At 39.2% G+C, this 17,524-nt stretch overlaps 1 protein-coding gene and 1 pseudogene across 2 annotated transcripts in view; both read right to left on the reverse strand.

Annotated features, from left to right (window-relative positions):
* EIF2S1 (eukaryotic translation initiation factor 2 subunit alpha) overlaps window positions 1-17,430 on the reverse strand; it is an 18,266-nt gene extending 836 nt beyond the window's left edge. Inside the window, exons 1-7 of the mRNA XM_084867137.1 lie at window positions 16,976-17,430; window positions 12,172-12,413; window positions 7,408-7,487; window positions 5,271-5,422; window positions 3,120-3,226; window positions 1,924-2,021; window positions 828-971 (exon numbers count right to left, since the gene is read on the reverse strand). Of these exons, the coding sequence (XP_084723263.1) occupies window positions 828-971; window positions 1,924-2,021; window positions 3,120-3,226; window positions 5,271-5,422; window positions 7,408-7,487; window positions 12,172-12,412 (822 nt within the window). The 5' untranslated portion in view covers window position 12,413; window positions 16,976-17,430. The remainder of the gene's footprint in view (window positions 1-827; window positions 972-1,923; window positions 2,022-3,119; window positions 3,227-5,270; window positions 5,423-7,407; window positions 7,488-12,171; window positions 12,414-16,975) is intronic.
* LOC311611753 (arginine-fifty homeobox-like) lies at window positions 7,508-11,135 on the reverse strand (annotated as a pseudogene). The gene is made up of 3 exons: window positions 11,127-11,135; window positions 8,287-8,707; window positions 7,508-8,017 (listed from the first exon to the last, which is right to left on the reverse strand). The product of its transcript is annotated as an arginine-fifty homeobox-like (transcript).
* Window positions 17,431-17,524: the final 94 nt, after the last annotated feature.

The following is a 17,524-nucleotide window of genomic DNA, read 5'->3' on the forward strand; positions in this document are numbered from 1 at the left end:
TTTTCAAACCCAAAAGACATCCTATAAAAATGCACTTTCTAGGTTCAAAATAAATTTACTATTTTTTTTTTGGCAGAGAAGACTTATTTTCTTGTGTGTATCTATAATGTTAAATATTTTTATATATACGTATGAAATTTAGGTTTTATTCTTGTTGAGATGAGGGAAATAAAGGCAATTACACTGATTTCTAATTCTGAGATCAAATTTAAGTATTTTACATTAAATTCTGACAATAATCAACCACTAATTTTCATCATCTATTTTTTCCCTTGGCTGGGCGGGCGACAACAGGACACCTAACACCACCAGTGACCATAGTTCTCAATAAAAATCCCATGATACTTCTTATCTACACTAATAAGAGGGTAACATGCTAACTAGACCGGATATCTTCCAGACAAAGCCACGATGGCCAGAGGCAGTTAGAGGCGACCAGGATGGCAGGCAGAGGTGGTTAAGGACAATCAGGTAGGCAGACAGGCAGAGTGGTTAGGGGCGATCAGGCAGGCGAGCAGCTAGGAGCTAGTGGTCCTGGATTGTAAGAGAAACCTCTCCGAGGGGTCCCAGATTGGAGAGGATGCAGGCAGGGCTGAGGGACCCCCCCCCCCCCCGCCCACCCATGCACGAATTTCGTGCACTGAGCCTCTAATTTACTTATAAAAAGCTCTTTTAGGAATCCTCCGAGTCAATAATTATTTTATGCTGAGCAGAGTTGTAATCCTAAATGTACTTATTTTTTTTTTTAGATTTTAGAATGCAAATCATTTACATGTTTTTAAATTTATTAAAACCTTTAAACAAGGCAAAACCTCTCTTAATCTTACCTCCATTTGAACATTGAAGACACCCCTCTTCTCCTCAATCTTTTCTTTTATAACAGCCATAGCCTGATTGAGAACAGAGAGGCCTTCTGTCCTCTCCAGGGTGGTTGTGGTCATCACATACCGTGGAGGAGCTATGAGATTAATCTAAGGAAGGAGATAAAAATTCACCTGTGAGCTATGAGATTAATCTAAGGAAGGAGATAAAAATTCACCTGTTCTATAGGTGAGTTCTATTCACCTATAGAACACACAACTACCAGGATGTCCGAGAACTGTTTTACCAACCTGCTGCCTTAACAAATCTTAATTCTCAAAACGTAGCCACCAATTTTATATCTAGCAATTTGGGGTAGCCTGTTAAGGTAGCAAAAGCTAATTGATACAGTGATTTAATCAAATTTGCAATACTGAATACAACAAATGACAATTTCTGGGTGTCTTTGGAGGTTAAACTAACTAGAGCCATTGTCAGCATAATGGATAATTTGTCTCTAAAACAAACAAAAATTCCAATTTGGTTCCAAACTAAACAGAGGAAATTCTCCAAAGAGATTCTAAATAACAACCATTCAGTTAATTTTATTGCTAACAAAAGACTCATAGCAAACCTCCTAAAAATTGTGTGTGAATGAGAATATGTTGCCCTTTTCAAGATTCTATGAGCATTATGGGTACAACTTAAAAAAAAGTTTTTGATATTAGAGAGAAAAAGGGGGAGAGAATCATCAATTGGTTGCTGCCTCCTGCACACTCACTACTGGGGATCGAACCTTCAAACCTGGGCATGTGCCCTGACAGGGAACTGAACCAATAACCTCTTGGTGCATGAGATGATGCTCAACCAACCGAGCCACTTCAGCCAGGGCATAACGTTTTATTGTAAAGGAGCCCTCTGCACTAAAAACCAATAGGAATCTCTATCCACTGTGACAGTAACAGTAGCTACAACAAAAAGCCTATATACAATCTTAAATATCCCCTGGAAATATCACCAAGAATCACTTTTCATAACACTTGATAAGAAACATGATCATAAAAAAATCTGATTTGGCTTAGGTGGATATTTCAGCAGGGAGGGAGAAAACTGACTGCTCACCTTGATGGGCATGGTTTCCGTAGAACAATTCAAACCTGCTCGCAGGGCTTCTTTTACGGCATCAATGCCTTCATAACCATAACAAGCCACTTCGATATCTAAAATTACAAAATTCGAAAACATATCAAATAAATGCAAAAAATATTTCGAGGCATAAAAGAAATCAGATACATAAGTATTCAAACACTTGTGAAAGCTTTCATCATCCTTTCAATTAGAAACCAATCCCAGTTACTAACTTTCATAATTAAAACTATCTGAAATTATATCCTATCATCCACATCAAGACCTTGAATGATGAAACTATAAGACAGGTACATTTAATAAACACTTTGAATTCTGGCTATGCCTGGATTAAAAATCACAATTCCAACTTCTCTGTACCTCAGTTTCTTATTTGTAAAATAGAAAGAAGTGTTTTAATACTGAATGAAATAATTGCGAACTGTTGAGAACAATTTAGAAATTGTATACACTTTGACTCAGCAATTCTACTTTTAGGAATCTGCCTTACAGAATGCTTATACAAATAGCTAAGTATGTATGTATAAGAATGTTAAATTTATAGTGTTTTGCCTAATAAAAAAATTGGCACAACCTAAATGTTCTTTAAGAAGGGACTGGTTAAGTCAACCACTCTACAGACTATTACCTAGCCATGGAAAAGAACAAAAAAGATTCCTATGTTCTACATGGAAGGTCAACCATGATACACCAAGTGAGAAAAATTAGTTGGAGAAAACTTTGCATGGTATGACCTCATCTTTGAAATAATTAAAAAAAGTCCTATCTGAATGTAAACAGCATATATTCCTATACAGCCTATGAGTACAGGAAAAACGTCTGAAAGAATACATTTCAAACTATTCATAGTGGTTAATCCAGAGACATGGAAGGATATTTGTACTGTTACATTATTTTAAAGTATACACTAAAATAAAACCACACCCTTAAAAAAAAGGGGGGGGGGGAGGCCTAACTTAAAGTTAACTTGTACGCCCCTCTCTTTCTATATCTATCTATCTATATCTATCTATCTATGATTCAGCAAATATTTAAGTTCTTAAATTTTCATATGAAAAACACATTTAGAAAGATGTACAGATGTTGATATCGTAGCAAATTCTTCAGAAGGCTCATTGACAACTTTTTTGACACATGCACAACCTTTTAACATCATTTAAAAAATCATTTACCTGCTCGAATTTTGACAGCCTGTGGGGTCAAACGCCTATTAATATTGTTAATGAGTACTTCCCGTTCATCTTCATTCAAATCTAAACTATCCAAAATAGATGGGTCTCTGATTAAAAAAGCAAAACAAAACAAAAAACCAACAAAAGGTCAAGGTTACTTTACTGATATTTGCAATAACAATACCACAGAATAATGTATAAAAGCATAGACTTTAGTGTTAGAATTAGAGTTCAAATCTTAGCTTTGCTGTTAGATAACTATGTTTCTTTGGCCTTTCCATACCTCAGTTTCCAAATGTGTAAAATGAGGACAAAAATTTCATCTCACTGGATTGTGGTGTTAAATGAACAATGCAGCATTTAGCAGTATATGACAAATAGAAAACATCCAATTGATCATCATTAAGGGAAAAATTGTAGAGATCAGGCTAAAGCAAGCAATTTAAAATGTCTCCCTGGCATCCCACTATACTTAAGCACTTATGTGTAATTAGCATTCTTTGCTTCAAAAAGCTTACAATCTAACTGGAAAAGAACAAAAACATGGAAAAAATTCTAAAACTAAAACCACATCCATAGGAATCAAAAGAGAAAGGAACTACTTCCAATAAGTGGGTCAGCTTGCCACAGGCTCTAACAGCGTCAGCCCCACTCAGCCATCCTGGGGGCTGAGAGAACCATTGCCTCTTGGCAGCACAAAGGTTAGGAAAATAACCTCAGCGCAGAGAGGCAGCTTGTGGAGCACTAACATTTAGGAAGAGTGGGAGGTGCAGATTTTGACAGAACTGGAGTCTGGCTGTTAAAAGGAGAGGAACAGTGCTTGCTCAGGATAAAGTAGACAGAATTTGGTTTCTTAGTGTAAACGGGAGAAAGCAGAACATATTTTTATGCTCCTGGAGCAAAAACAATTAAGGGAAAGACTGAGGGCTCAAGAGATGGAATAACAGATGGAAAAAGGTCCCTGAGCAGTAGCTGGGCACAGTGGTAAGATTAATTTGAGCAGGAAGGATAGGAATTCCAGTGTGACGAAAGCTCAGGAAGGAGTAATGCAGGTGGGATGAAGATAAGTTTGCTGAGATAGTGTAAGGAAACAGAGGAGAACCTATGTGATGGCTTCTATTTTCTTTTTAAAATAGGTAGTGAGTACACCAGGTGAGAGTGAGGGAAGGAGGATGGAGTGGGTATCTGAGGAAGCTCTAAAATACCAACTCGAAGAATGAGAGGAAGAGCTACCCAGGAGCACAGAGAATGTGGGGCAGCAGTGTAGGCCCAGCTGAGGTTGATACCATGAACATGCAGGGGCACCAACCTGTACCAGCATCTAGCAGTCTATAAGTGCAGAGAAGGCAGGAACATCGATTTAAGACTAGATGTAACAAGAAGGAAAAACAGGGCAAAAGCTCATGATATTTGCAAGAAAGTTTTTGAAATGATGAATCATGGTGTAGCTATGCTGCATAAGTAAGAGAAGGCAAGAAGGAGTGAAAAGCCTGACAAGAATTAAGAAGAAACAGAGTAGGACTAACTATGTGGGAGCTGGAAGGACAGGGGCTGTGCAAAAATGTACAACGTGTGAATTAGAGTTCTAGAGGCAGAACAAATCCTGGTGATAGTAGGTATAGAGCGAAACCATATGGAAGACTGGCTAAAATGGCACAGGCTGAAGGAGTTGTGAAGAAAAGAAAACAAGAGGTTATAGTTTTAGATGAGACATTTACATTGGCCCTGAAGTTACCTAGGACAATAAAAAACCAAGAGAAGGAAATGGGTAAGGGAGTAGCATGAGATGAAAGCATATGGTTTATAAAACTACATAATTGATATAAGAAATTTTAAGTCCTGGCTGGGTAGCTCAGTTGGTCAGAATGCCATCCCAATATGCCAAGGTTGTAGGTTCGATCCTTAGTCAGGGCACATACAAAAAGCAACTAATGAATGCTTAAGTGAAACAAATCGATGTTTTTCTCAAATCAATAAAAAAAAAAGAAATTATATAGGTTTGGCTACATAGGACTGGCTCATACGATGGGCCTTTTATACTGAAATATTTTAATGTAAATTTCTACTATTACATGTCAAGCTCTCATTTTGCATGCCAGACCCAGCAGCTGTGATATCAAGATAGAAGCAGAATCAAAAAGATGTTCTTACGAGACTGCATGCTTAAATGCATCATAGGCACCATATCCGGGTCTCTTGTACTTGTCATCAAAGACCCAAGCAGTCCTCTGGAACAGGCTTTCCAGTTGTTCATCCTTGGTGTACTCTAACACCTCAGCAACATGGCGAAGAATGCTGTAAACCTAGAAACAAAATGAGGGGCTCAACAATTCGAAGTGTAAGAGATCTATTAAAAAAAGTTATTTTTACACTTTACTAGATAACATATAAAAACCTTTGGTTAAAGTGATTACAATAATTTCTTAACAAAGGATCGCCATACAACAAATTCTTTTCCATAGAGAATAAACTCAAATAGGTACAACAAGAATAGTAGAATTTAGCGCCCTAACACTTAGATTACATCTTGACTCTAATTAACCTCTGAATTTGTTTCCTTCTCTCCTTTTTACTGCAGAGCTCTTACATAGATCAAATACAAATGCAATACTACAAATGAAAAACATAATACAAATGCATAAAATTTGTATATTTACACAAATCCTGTTAAACAAATGTAAGCTACCCTGTTTCCCCGAAAATAAGACAGTGTTTTATATTAATTTTTTCTCCCAAAGTTGTGCTAGGTCTTATTTTCGGAGGATATCTTATTTTTGGGGAAACATGGTATTATTACTACCACTCCACATGAGATCATGGAAACAGGATTGAGATTTCAGTATTTCTTTTGCTGCTATCATTTAACAGTTATCCTTCAATCTTACCCACTGCTGCCAAACTTTTTCTAATCTAAATCCTTTTCTAAATTAAAAAGGCTTAATGGAAAGAGTATAGAAAAGGCAAAGGCACTAACAGTGGCTATTTTGTCTATCATCTTCTCATCCTGATAAGACCCACTAACAGTCATTTTACACAGGTGACAAAACAAAACAGAAGTTCTCTAGAGCAGTGCTTCTCCAATGTGAATTCTCAAACTTGTTGGGACTTGCGATCCTGCATTTCTAATAAGCAGTCAGGCAATGCCAATGCTGCTGATCCACAGACTACTCTGAGTGGCAAGGTCCTAGAGTTCATTAAAAAGGGATTTTAGTGATAGCACTTTTGAATGTGTAAACCAGACTGCAGTAATAATGAACACATCAGTAAAGCAAAGGGAAAGATTGGGTAATGGTCTGATGGCTTTTAGATTTTTATTCTGTTTTACTAGTCAAACAAGATTTCAAAAATCTTCTCATTTAACATGGTTTTCTTGGCAGAAAGACAAACGGCAGAGGAGAACAAAAGACACAAGAAAAGGGCAAACATGCCCCGCTGGTGTGGCTCAGTGGTTGAGCATCACCCTATGAACCAGGGTGTCACAGTCTGATTTCCAATCAGGGCATGTGTCTGGGTTGTGAGCTCAATCCCCAGTAAGGGATGTGCAGGAGGCAGCTGATCAACAATTCTCTCTCATCATTGAAGTTTCTATCTGTTTCCCTCTCCCTTCCTTTCTGAAATCAATAAAATTACAAATTATAAGAAAAAAAAAGAAAAGGTCAAACAAAAAAGAAACAATGGAAACAGTGTCATCAAGAACTGAGGATCTAGGGAATGAAGGACAATCTAAATAGGATCAGAAGACAGAACTCAGACAGAAGATGAATGCAAAAATGGCTATTTTTGCTTTATGTTTATTGTGGGGAAGTAGGAAATTATAGCAAAAAAAGAAAAAAGTAATAACCTCAACTAGGGAAAAACCCCACCTACTAATAGGCTTCTGCCTTGCTTTCTTAGATTCACAAACATTTTACAAACCCTTACTCATTCTTAACAGAAAAGTTGTCTCTGTGGCCCTTATTCCAGAATAGGGACCAAAGTCAACTACATGTTATGACAAACCAAATAAAAAGGAATCACCCAGTTAATTTATTCCTAAAGTTGCTTAAAAACATTCAGTACTGTTTTGAGAATATTAGATCATACACTGAGATAGTAACACTATGAGATAAAACACTGCAGTCCTACTCTTTTGAAATTAAATCTTTAAATCATGTTTCTATGTAACACAACTGGAAATGAAAATATAGTTACAGAAAATGTAGGTTTTTTTATTTTTGCCAGGAACAGGACTTACTGATTATTAAGTACATAAAATAGTGGATTAATTTGACTAAAAAAATTAACTTACAGTTTTAGATTTGGTGAATTTATCTTCACATTTGATTGCTTCTTCTGGAGAAACTCTTCTTTTCGACAAATCAATGTAACCTGCATTAAAAAAAAAAAAAAAAAAAAAGAAAATAATTATCTCTGTCCAGATGCCAGCATACCACAACTAGCTGTTTGGTTGGTATACCTATACTTACTCCCCACTAAAATCCTGATAAATTTTGTTTTCAGAAATGCATTTAAATTATCATATAATTGTATATTCTCTATTATCTCAATGGAAGGAATAATTTTCAATTGCCAAATTAAAGCTAGTCAAAAGATTCTCCATTTTTCTGTATTCTCTCCCCTACAATCTGGCATTAATTTGATCAGAGAAATCTAAAGTCCACTATACTGGAGGGGTTCTGAAATTTCAGGTTGTATAAGATTATAGACTGCAAGGCCTCTGCTTGTTATACTGGATGAGGTTTGCCCAGGAAATAGATCTACAGCTACACCAGCAAATATGCTAAGAGAAGAACCCTGTTCTAGATGGGGCCTGTGGATGAGAGATACTGACATAGACAGTGGAAAGAAGAGCTGGATATTTCATCCCCATTAGGAAAACTTAAGTTCCATGTTTTGGGCTGTCACAAGCATCCTATATAATAAAGAGGTAATATGCAAATTGACCTGCATGCCCTCACACAAGATGCTGCCCCCATGTGGTCAAAGATGGCCAGCAGGGGAGGGTACTTGTAGACGACCAGACCAGCAGGGGAGGGCAGTTAGGGGTGACCAGGCTGGCAGGGGAGGGCAATCAGGGGTGACCAGGCCTGCAAGGGAAGGCAATTGAGGGCGATCAGGCCAGCAGGGGAGCAGTTAGGTGTCAATCAGGCTGGCAGGGAAGTGGTTAGGGGTGATCAGGCTGGCAGGCAGGCAAGAGGTTAGGAGCCAGCAGTCCCGGATTGTGATAGGGATGTCCGACTGCTGGTTTAGGCCCGATCCCTGTGTGGACATCCCCCAGGGGTCTCAGATTGGAGAGGGAGCAGGCTGGGCTGAGGGACACACCCTCTCCCAGCACACAAATTTTGTGCACCGGGCCTCTAGTCAGAGAGTATAAAGCAGGAACTAAGGCCACTACCTCCTCCAATTGAGGAGCTTGCATTTGGACATCACTTGTGGGACTCTCAGTGACAACAGATTCCCATGCCCAATTGGAAGGGCTTAAGGGCTGAGGTGGAATGGAACTAGAGAAATCTGAACATACAAGAAAAAAAAAAGAGTAAGGACTGGTTGATGTGGGCACATTTTGGCTGAAGAATCTGGTTTGGTTGCTTTAGGTAGCGATAGTTTCTTTGCTGCTGCTTCAGTTTGACTCACCAGTTCCTCAACCATGTCTTTATTGCTGACTCCAGTAGGTTGAGTTTCAAAGAGAATTCCTTCTGAAGATTTTTATCTAGAAACATGGTGTAGGAAAAGAACCTCCAACTGTTTATTCTGTGTGTGCATGGAAGAAGTATATTTTTGGTGTTTCCTCCATATCACAGGACCACCTGAATTCTGTGGTACTAAGTTCATGCTGGAAGCACCCATGTGAATAAAGGGTCTGGCTGGGGATTCTCTGAGGTCACTCTGTTAACTAGGGGTGCTGACCTCTGGGATGACAAGCTGTGATCACCTTTGTCTGTTGTAGCTTATCAGTATTGTAATCACGAATGTGAACAAAAGAGTGGGTGTGGGGAGACCCTGAGGCTCCCCTGTTCATCTGAGCGCCAGAGGTCTACATGGTGCTCTGACATTGATGGCCTGGCTGACTGGGTGGGAAGAGAAGCCCTTCCTAGGACTAGCCAATTCTTAGAGATAGCAAAGGCTCACCTGGAGCCGCCTTTCACATGCCAACTAATCTCGAGCCATTATCTCTAACCATTTCATCAAAGTCTTACACACCAAGCCACTATTCCCTCTGCCCTAAATCAACCCAAAGCCAGAACTATTCAAACTAGCCAATTCTAAACTGTTTACCCTGACCTGCCTATGGAATCTTAATAAAGGCTCTGGCTTTCCCCTTGCTCCTTCTGCCTCCTGAACAAATCTGGTGCTTGCCCATGTGGCTCTGCATAGCACACGCAAGTCCCCATCTCCTGGGAAACTTAATAAAATTTTTCTTTCAATGGCATTGGCCTCTCTATATCAACAGTCACCTCCATAAATTAAAATCCTACCGGTTCAAATAGAGATGAGCAGTTAAATGTATTCTAAAAAAATTAGGAGGGGGAAAAAAGATCTTTAAAATTTACCTACATATTTCTTACTTTAGGCATCACATCTCTTTGGTCTGAATTAACTCCTTTACTATTTCTTATAATGCAGGCATATTTGGTAATAAATTCTCTTATTCTATTTACCTGACAAGGTCTCATTTTGATTTTCACTGTTAAATTATTTTCTTTAGATTGACAGTTTTTTTCCTTTTACTCCTTTAAAGCTGTCATTCAATGCCCTGACCTCCATTACTTCCAATAAGGACGCCACAGTAATTTATATTACTGCTCCTTTGTAAATAATGTGCCATTTCCCTTGGCTACTTTCAAGATTTTCAATTTATCTGTTTTTCAACAGTCCGATCTGCTTAGATACAATTTTATTAGTATTTCTTTGAGGTTTGTTCAACCTCTCCAATTTATAAGTTTATATTTTTCTAGCAAATATGGGAAACATTTGGCCATGATTTCTAAAAATATATTTTGTCTTTTCTCTCTTCTTTTGAAATGGAGCATTTGATATCTGACCTTTCCCTCTCTCTGTTCTTCAGCCTGGTTCTTTTTAAATGAACTATCTTCAAGTTTTACTATCTTCAAGAGCCTTCTGCCATCTTTAATCTGTTAGCCCACCCAGTTAGTTTTTTAAATATTACACTTTTGATTTGTAGGGTTTAGTTTTTTGTGTGAGAATTTCTAATTTCTATAGAGATTGCATTTTCTTAACTACAAGCATATTATCCTAATGTCCTTGAGCAGTTATAATATCTGCTTTAAAATCTTTATCTGCTAATTCCAACATAAGGATCATTTTTAGGTCAGTCTCCAGTGATTGCCCTTTCTCTTCTATATGGGTCATATTTTCCTGTTTTGCATTTTGGACTGTATCCTAAACATTGTGAATGATGTGACAGATTCTGAATTTCTTTATGTTACCCTTAAGGATACTGACTTTGTTTTAGCAGGCAGTTAATTTGTTTGTTTTCAGAACTATAAGCTGTTTCCACAGGTGGAAAGCAATTGAAATCTGTTTAAAGTTTGCCCTATTGGATTGCTTGCAGTCCACCCTGTAGTTCAGAGGTCAGCCAGGATTTAAGCAGAATTTATATACAAATTTAGGGGTTCTCCCTGTATCTCTCCTTTCTCTGATCTCTACAACTATTTTCCAGCTGCTGTGGTTGTCCAGACTGTTACTTCTGGTTCTCAAGCCACTAAGACTGTAGGTTTCCACTAGAACGTTAGCTATGCTGTTGAAGCTATCTGTGATATGCATTCAGACAAAAAGCTGCAAAACTATACAGTGCAATTCCCCTCTTCCTGCAATTCCAGCCTGCTTTTGCTACCATTGTCTTTAGGTAGCTGTTTTTGTTTTTAATATTTATTCAGGCTTTACAGCTGTTCTTTTTACAGGTTTGTCCAATAGGAACTAATCTTGTAATATCCTTAATGGATCCCCTTCATAGGACCATCTGCATGTTGCCTTTTTTAATCTTACCTTGGTCATCTTTTCACATCATGTTTCATGATTTATTTCTCCATGATTTTAATATTTTCTTTTTTTAATGAATACTGTACAAGCAATGCAGCTATGGAAATTATTTTTATAGGTCTACTAATATGATAATAAAATATATTTCTGATTGCAGGTGGAAATTTGATTCTGATTGCAGGAAGAAATATAAGACACCATTCTAGGTAATGCTGGGGCAGTGCTATGAAGATTTGTTAAAGTTTAAGGAATATAATAGCCCCGTTATTCACAGGGAATATATTTCAAGACCCCCAGTGGATGCCTAAAATTGCAGATATCAAACCCTATATATACTATTTCCCCCTATACATATATAGCATCTCATTTAAAGGATGCATATAATGGTTTTTCTTTGGCATATCCAAAGAAAGTTATACATATTTGGGGCCCATTATTAAATAAAATAATGGTTACTTCAATATAAGCACTGCAATACTTTGACAGTCACTCTGATATCTGAGATGGCTACTAAGTAATTATGGGCAGGTAGTGTACACAGCCTGGATACGCTGGACAAAGGGGTGATTCATAGCCTGGGCAGGATGGCTAGAGATTTCACCAGGCTCTTTAGAATGGTGTGCAATTTAAAACTTATAAATAAATTGTTTATGTGCCATGGTCCAAAAATGTTAAATGGAAAATTCCTCTGGGAATAAAATTCAAGTTATTTGACCCATAAAAATGAGCTTTGGGATGTACTAATTAAACCACTAACTTAAGGGATCTTGCTTAGATGGTTAACTGGCATCCTTCTCTAACAACTTTGTATGTAAAATAATTTGTAAAAGGAGGTATTTCGTTTTTTTACTGCAGTAGGCAATTTACAAAAAATGTATTTTATAATAAACCATTTTAAATCTGAAAGTTATACAGAGTGGGGCAAATGTAGGGGTAATTGTCTGTATGGAAAGTAATACAATAGTTAATACACGTATAAATTCTGTCGCATAGTCACAACCATAAACCTACTTTTACCCCACCCTGTATTTTAGATATTCTTTTCACTTACCTTTTTCTTTGTCCACTCTAATGACAACCACACATTCATTCCTGCCAATTCGGATGAGTTTGTTTATAGAACGAATACGCCTTCTGGACAACTCACTAAGAAGAATCATGCCTTCAATATTGTTATACTCCAGCAGGCTGACGTAAGCCCCCATTTCAGCAATGGACCTTACATTCACCATCACTACATCTTCCACTTCAGGAAATTTGTGTTGATAAAATCTACAACTCAGACCCGGCATTCTGCAATTTAAACAAAACAATCAAGTAAGTGCTCAGTTAAGGTCAAAATAAAGAAATGTGAGTCAATTTTCCACATTTTGCCACTGGAAGTTGTTAGTCTTCTCACCTCTTTAAACTATTTTTTTTTTTTTAAATATATTTTATTGATTTTGTATAGAGAGTAAGGGAGAGAGATAGAGAGTTAGAAACATCAATGAGAGAGTCATCGATCAGCTGCCTCTTGCACACCCCCTACTGGGGATATGCCTGCAACCAAGGTACATGCCCTTGACCGGAATCGAACCCAGGACCTTTCAGTCCCCTCTATCCATTGAGCCAAACCGGTTTCGGCTCCTCTTTAAACTTCTTAAATGGTATCAGAAAACAGATGCTGTCTAAGAACCATGCTTTAATTTTTATGCTGTTCCACATTTTTGTAAGGCTTGGGTGATTCTCTGCCATTAGTTTCAGAGGAATCATAAAAATTAATAACCACCTATAAAGTACTTCTGAGATCTAAGGATAAAGATACCTTAAGAGTTAAATACTATTTTACTATCACCACTTCAAGAAAAACAAATGATGGGAAGCATCAATAAACCTACCAGCAAATTCTAAACCTAATCTTTCTCTAAATCAGCCAAGACGGTACCCATTTCTTAAAAAGGGAAGTATTTTCTTAAACCCTAACCATATGTGAAATTATATACCCTATAATTTATCATAGATGAAATCACAATATCACATGTCAGAAAAAAATTAGGTTTATTAATCACAAAATATATTAAATTTAACTAACATGTACCCTCCTGTCCAAATTTTCCCTCTTAACACAATTAATTTAATTCACAATTATCATAATTTCTAGTTTCTAATTGTTTCATCACTCCACTCTCTTTTGAATAAGTATACCCAATCTTGAGAATAGCTTTATAGACCTTCATTACTATGGAATTCAAGTTTCTCTTAAACTCCAAACATTAAATGTATTTAAAACTGTTTTCTTTGATCCACCCAACCTACTTTCAGCACCATTCCTTTTATGACCCACAAACCTGAAATCTCACCATGAGTAGAAATATATTTTAAACAGAAGCTCTCAAACTAACCAATTGATGATTTTCATATTTTTCTGCTAACCTTAACCAGTTTACTCTTGTGAAAGCTCACAAGACAGGCAATAATAGGACCTAAATGTTTATGAAAAATTTATTAACATTGTTTTTCTTCCTAAAATATCTTATTTATTTCAGAGAGGGAGAGTGAGAGAAAAATCAATGATGTTAGAGAATCATTGATTGGCTGCCTCCTGTATGCCTCCCACTGGGGATCGAGCCCACAACCTCAGTATGTGCCCTTGACTGGAATTCATCTCAGGACCCTTCAGTCCCTAGTCCGATAGTCTATCCACTGAGTCAAACTGGCTAGGGCTGTTTTTTCTTATTAATTGGGAAATAAGGCTTCCATTATTTGATCTTAAAGACAGGGTATTCACACCCAGCTCATAGGCCACCAAGAATTCTGCTGCAGTTCAACTGCACCCACATGTACCTTCCCATTGATCATTGATTTACATACATCTTCCCACTATCTACATAGTCCTATATGATCTGGCTGCTGCCTATCTCCCTGAGGTACCACTTTCTCTTCATTTTACAGATGAAGAAACTGAAGCACAGGTTAAGCAACTTGTTCTGACATATACTACTACTGATAGTGTCAGAATTTGAACCTATGAGGTTTGGATCCACAGTCTGTGCTTATTCATCAGGCAATATTTTCTCTCAACATTATTGATAAATGTACAACAATCAGAAACACCTTAAACAAAGAGCAACATTAATATGCATTTTCAGTGCTGAAGCATATACTACAGATTAGTGAAAACTTTTAGTACTAACCTATCCTATTTAACAACAACAACAAAAAAATGAAGTAGTACATTTATAATAGTGGTAGAGATGTATTTTCTTGTAGCTTGACAAAATAGGAATTTAGCAAATAAAGGGAAGCAGACATTCAATGGCCAGAATTACCCACCAAGAAAACAGCTGAGTTGGTCATTTTATTGTATTTTTAACCAGGGCTTTTTTTTTTAGTGGGGATGACAACCGGACTGTTGTCAAAATTTGAGAGCTAAGAAAGTTTTAAACTGGGTATCAAAATAAAATGATGTCATGGAGATTTGTGAAATAGTTTTAAGAACTTTAACATGTGCTGACCACATTTACTTATCAAGTTTCTTCAAATAATAAAGATGGTAATTTTGGGGAAGCAAGGCTTTTGATGGTTAAAGAACAAAGTCAATAGTGTAAAAGAATCCTGAAGAGAGATATAAATTCTACAGCTTTAGGAAGGTCACCTCTCTGCAATATATAGTGTAAATAAAGGAATACTGCTAATGATATGTCATTCACGGTTTCAAAACAAAACGAAACAAAACAAAAAAAAAAAACAGCCGGAATTCTCAAGCCTGGAAACAGCAAAATGTCCAGTGTCCTGGGGCGGGGGTGTCACTGCGTACTCCTGAAGGACCCCACCTCAAGGCGTCCTTTAAGTGTACTGAAGAGGCTGTATGGTCACTTGGCCCACTTTCCTTCATGAGATTCCAGGTAAGTACAAACAGAATGCATTTCACAGAGAACCTGCATATTGACTGGCAGATTTCGAACATATCTCCTTATTTATGCTAATGACACCAACTTTCAAAAGATCAGTCAGGAAAACAGAAGCCACAAGTTAGGTACCTATCAACCCTTTAATTTTCAAAGCCCTTTGACTTATGTTATTTGGCCCTCAAGTCAGGCAAGTAGCACAGTGCACTTTGGGAACAGCTGTGGATGTGGGTGTCAGTCCTTGTTATCTTACTAGCTGTGGCTGCTTGGAAAATGTATTCCCATTGAACTGTAGTTTTTAGTCTGGGCCATGTACTTTACAGATTTGTGGAGAGTTATCAAGTGAGATAAAATACAGATAAAAACATATTGAAAGTGTAATGTGCTATCCAATATAATAAAATCCTAATATGCAAATTGACAGAACAGTGGACGGACCAGTTACTATGAGCTGCCCCCTGGTGGTCAGTGCCTTTCCCCTCCGCTCAGCCAGAAGTTGGGCTCACCGCTGGTGGAGTGGGAGCAGGTGGGCAGTAAGGAGGGAGAGGGCAGGCCAGGCTGAGGGACCCCCCCCCCCCAGCACCAAATTTTGTGCACCAGGCCTCCAGTACAACTATAAGATAGTAAAGGCAAAGACTATTTCCATTTTGTGCTATCTAGTAGGTACTATGTACAAGCACAAGCTAAAACCAAGTCTTATGACATTCAATAGTGTCTTTAACCCACAGAACCTCAATATGTCACAGTACTAGAATACCATATGTGTTCTTTGTTAAAGAACATCCGTCTCTCGGAATATATTAACAGCTTATTTAAAATACTCTACATTGCCAGTAATTTTGCCTGGCCAAACGGCAGGAAGGACTTTCTTAAACTATGGATACGAAAGCCCACACTCCTTTCCGAGGTGACATGTCTTACGAGTTAGAAGCAACTCTTGTGTAATTTTAATTAGAGTGCTCCAGGAAAGAAAGCTTCTAAATGACCTCACTGTGGTGGAAAAAGAAGCACCAATATCTACACACATGGCTGTGCACCTCTGAGATCATCTGGCATCGGATGAACTGGCAGGACAGCTGCGTAGAAGCAATTCCCAAACTCTTCAAACACACAGTCACACCCCCCCCCTCCCCCCCAATAACAACTTCCATCAGGAGAAAAACTAAGACTTCTCTGCTACACCTTTCCCCCAGGAAACAATGCTTCTCGTTAAATGAAAATTAAAGTACCTTATGTTTGGGGAATAATAAAAATGGGACCTCTCGGGCGGAATACGTATCTAACCCTAACACTCCCTTATTTTACATTCTCCTTTTTATTGAACTGTAAGACCACAGCGTGTAATTCCATAATCCTGTTCCCATCGGTGCTGAAATACGGTACACCGACAGGAAGCTCGTTTTAGTTTCGAGGAGTGTGATTCATTCCACAGCGATGTTCACATCGAGCTTTCAGGCAGCATATGAGCTGCAATTGTTAAAACACACACACACACACGATCAAATGAATAAACTACGCATGGACCTTTTAGAACCCAGCTCTTGTCAGCACTGAGACCCATCCCACCGGTCCCCTGAGGTGTGTCCAGTCCAGTTTCCACCGGGAGATGGTGTTTCCTGGGACCGAAAGGAGGAAAACAAAAAGGTCGGACTTCTCAAGCCCGGAAAGAGCGAAGCGCTCGGACGTTCTGCGGCTGGGGTGTCCCTGCATCCTCCCGAGGCGCCCCACCTCAAGGCACCCTCACGTTAAGGACACCGAACCCACGCTCCGTCACTAGATCCCTGCGCTCCCACCGAGGCGCCTCGGGAACGCGGAGAGACCGAGCGGAGCCGGCGGAGGCGCCCCGACACTTCCCGCGCCGGACAGGAGGTGCTAGCCCGGGCCTACCCTCCCCTCCCAAGACCACCCAGGTCCTGGCTACAACCAGAGCGAGATCTTGGGGGAACCGACCTGGGGCGCTCTAGTCACCTGAGGTACACGTGTGACTCCTACAGTGGGGTCCGGGGCCGCGCTCCTGAATTGTAGAGATCAGACTCGCTCCGCCACCACAGCCGCCGCCGATCCTCTCCAGCGTGCGCCTCGCTCAGTCCCACCGCGCATGCGGCACCGCCTCGCAGCGCGCAAGCGCTGACAGAACGGAGGCCCTTCTTCCCCCTGACCATAGAGTCCAGGTCCTCCGAGAACTGGGAAGAACGGAGATCACAGGAGGGCCTGAAAACGACGCTTTCTCACAGTTTTCTTTAATTTTTTGATAAGTGGCCTTCAAGGCGCAGGGAAGAGGTAGGACTCCGATTCCTTGTCCCTGATGAATCAATCCTTTCTTAAGGCTTCCGGTCAGTCAGGAGGTGGCGCTGTGACCACAGATGATAAGCGGAAAAGGAGGAGGGGTGTACTCTTCTCTCCGGTTCTTTCGCTTCAAGCTTGGAGAGCTCAGCACAGCCGCCGGGGACTGGAGCGGGAGGGGCTAGGAAGCGAGCCGGAAGTGAGGGGCAGTCTCGCGGTGCGCGCGCCTCCACA

Source organism: Pipistrellus hanaki (assembly GCF_964339955.1).
Source record: "Pipistrellus hanaki genome assembly, chromosome: 1".
NCBI classification, from domain to species: Eukaryota; Metazoa; Chordata; class Mammalia; order Chiroptera; family Vespertilionidae; genus Pipistrellus; species Pipistrellus hanaki.